The sequence below is a fragment of the Nelumbo nucifera genome, chromosome 6 (genome assembly GCF_055504915.1).
Source record: "Nelumbo nucifera cultivar China Antique chromosome 6, China Antique-T2T, whole genome shotgun sequence".
NCBI lineage: Eukaryota > Viridiplantae > Streptophyta > Magnoliopsida > Proteales > Nelumbonaceae > Nelumbo > Nelumbo nucifera.
The window spans coordinates 21,062,568-21,065,692 of record NC_142654.1 but is presented as its reverse complement, the minus strand read 5'-3'; the positions used below and the strand labels follow the sequence as shown (position 1 = coordinate 21,065,692).

General features: G+C 37.0%; 1 protein-coding gene across 1 annotated transcript; it reads right to left on the bottom strand.

Annotated features, from left to right (window-relative positions):
* Positions 1-2,732: 2,732 nt before the first annotated feature.
* Positions 2,733-3,125, bottom strand: LOC104608402 (protein S40-1-like). The gene has a single exon (XM_010274375.3). The coding sequence runs from the start codon at positions 3,123-3,125 to the stop codon at positions 2,733-2,735; it is 393 nt and encodes a 130-aa protein (XP_010272677.1).

Below are 3,125 nucleotides of genomic sequence, written 5' to 3'. Positions count from 1 at the left end.
CCTATAGAAACAATACATACGAAGTATCTAAAAGAGTTTAAGACTAATTGGACTGAGAGTACCCTATGGGCTATGGAAAGACAATAGCCAAACCACCGAATCATCTAGAGGGAACTTGAAGTTGGCCATGAGGTTATCCTCGTAAATGCAGAGCCTACTTACACAAGATGAGTATGTTGGCTCTAGTCCTCCCTTTGAGAGTCTAAGTATGTGTTTGGTAGAGCTTTTGTTTACTAACTAAGCATTTGTAATTGATTTGTCTTCAAGTATAATAAACGCCACATCAGCAGAACAGTGAATAAAAGCCTAACTGTTTGGGGAAACGTTAAAATGAATCTTTCCCCAATGGTAGACATGCTCATAAATCAAGAAAAGCTTTTGTGAATATCTATGCATACAGATCACCATGATGACTAAATGATGATTTGGTGATGACATTATAATGTTTTGTTAAGCATCTATCTCGAAACAACCAAGGAACAAAACACACACTACTCTAATTGAGCATGTCACATATATCTCATGGATTTTGAGCAGGTCTCTAGTGGTTAAGGAGCATCGATTGGTTCTTTTTTTACTTGAGCCAAAGGTAAGGCAACCCTATGATAAGAGGAAGGACCTTGAGCCCATACCTTGGTTTCCTGAAAGCTTAACCTCTACAACATCAACTTCATCTACCTTGAGTCAAGAAGAAGAGCCCAAGCTTGAACTTGTTGACTTAGGTTGTGTTTGGTGCGTCTTTTTGAGCGGATTTTTTGACTGTTTACAGGCTGGGAAGACTGATTTTCGATCTATTTCTGTTTGGCATGCGGAAGATCTACCCGCCAAAAGACGAAATACCGAAATTTTGGGCTGATTTCGGAAAGCTCTAAATGAAGCTTCTTGCATCTTTTACATTTTATTCTCACGCGGAAAGACGCACGAAAAGACGTGCATCTGCTAAACGTGTTTTGGACTGCTCAGATCTTCATGCAAAAGCTCAATGTGTCTTTTGACTGTTAGAGCTACTAGAAGATCTTCCCAAAAAGATGCGTCAAACGGGCCCTTAGACAAGCGCTTATCATCTCCATAGTTGAACCAAGTTAGTAGTCACCTCATTCTCCCAAGTGGGGTCAAGAGATGCAACCTTAATCTGCATCCCAATAAGGAGTGGACACCTGGCTGAGTTGAGGAGTAGACATGTGATTGATGGGCTTCAACCCAGGAAACGACATGTGGTTAACTAACCAACCATATGGAAGTGATATGTGTAGACGAGGAAACACATGACTTGAGTCGACGTAATGTCTTGGGCTCTCTACCCCCTTAGCTCTGGAACATATGGATTCTTTTGGATCAAGTGGTCTATTCCATGATGTCATAAGTAAATAATAAAAATTAAAAAAAGATAAAATGTAAAAAAATACTGAGAATAAATTAAGAAATTTTGTATAAAACTTAGGGCACATTTTTAGTATTATATATTCATCATATTAGAAAAGTATGATAAATTATAAATATTTTTATTAATGATGGAATTGGAAATACAATTTAAAACCAACAAAAAATGAAACCACTATCCTATTCTCTCTTGTTAAGTTTCATTTAACTCTCATTCTCTCATTAAATCCTATATTTAAGGTATATTTGCTTCTCATCATTAAATTCTATTAAGTAAAATTTCAGCCTTAGTTTTAATAATACAAAATCAATATTTTGAAAAGTTACTTGAAAATAAAACCATTTTAATTTCTTCTCTCCTAGTGGTGAATAAACAATTCAACCATTTGGGTCAAATGAGACAATCAATGATGGTATAATTAAATAAAAAATTTAAAAATAAATAAAATATATAAATATAGAAAATAAAAAAAATTTGACATATCTCTAGTATTATATATTCATCATACTCATTGAAAATAAGTATGACATATAAGAAGTACTTTTATTAATGAGGGAATAGGGAATATATAATCCCAATACTAGAGTTTATTTTTGACACAAACTTTAATATCAATTTTGATTGTAAACATACCTTGAAATTTGTGTTTGATGTCATTTTCAATGCATAAATGCATTGTTATGGAACACTTGCAAAACTGAACCAAAGTAGATATATGCAGAATGCAGTGAAGGAGCATTCCCACTATTCCCAAACAGAGCCTAACAAACACAGCTATCGTCAAACAAACAAACAAACAAAACCAAGTCAAAACTGAAACAATAATAAACCAGAACTTACGGTCAGCCCATTTGCACTCCCATGCATTTACAGCACTGTAAATTTCATTTTGCTACAACCAAACAAGCCTAAGACAACCTTCCTCCTAGTTTCATCTTCTCTCATATTGAATGAATTGCAACCACATATCATTCAATTTTCCAAGCTTACTCCTCCCAATCAAGCAAAACCAAGGCAGGTCTTAAATTGCATATATAATCCAGAGACTACTTTCGGGTTTGAGTTAATTATGAGAAGTTCAGCATTGCGTTACCCAAATCTCCAAATTCAAGCTGGGCTCTTATAACCTATATATATATATATATATATATATATATTACAATTAAAACTTCCGAGCCGGACGGAATGCAATGCCCAATCAAGGGTGCCCCTTCAAAATCTCAGACAATTAATTTCAATGTACGTATTAGTATATTTTGAACCAGAGATGGTGGTAAGCGAGAGAAAGAGATAGATTGAAAAAATGGGAATTTTCCTTTTTAAATTGGGATTTTTTTCCATCTGGCCGGCGTCATGATTCGATGAACCCTGTCAATCGAAGTATGGAGTTTCGAACTTGTTTCAAATCACGACCCTTGAGGGTCCTGCCTTTGCCGGTGCAAACAGAGAAGGCCATCTTCCCTTCAAGTCTCCGAGCTACCAACAAGTGGGGCGGCACCATCTCGCCATTGCCATCTTCATCGGAATCTTGAAAATGTAACCAAGAACGACCGGTGGCCGTAGTCTCCGGTATAGTGACCGGAACGGAGCTGCTCGTTTTCATCACCTTCTTCCTCCATGGTTGCCTGGAATGATCAGAACTGTCTTCGTCATCGTGGTCGATGGAGCTCTGAGCATCGTCTCCTCGGCGGTGGTGGTGGTGGTCGGACCAGAACACTTCGGACTCCTGGAATACTTCTTCCAT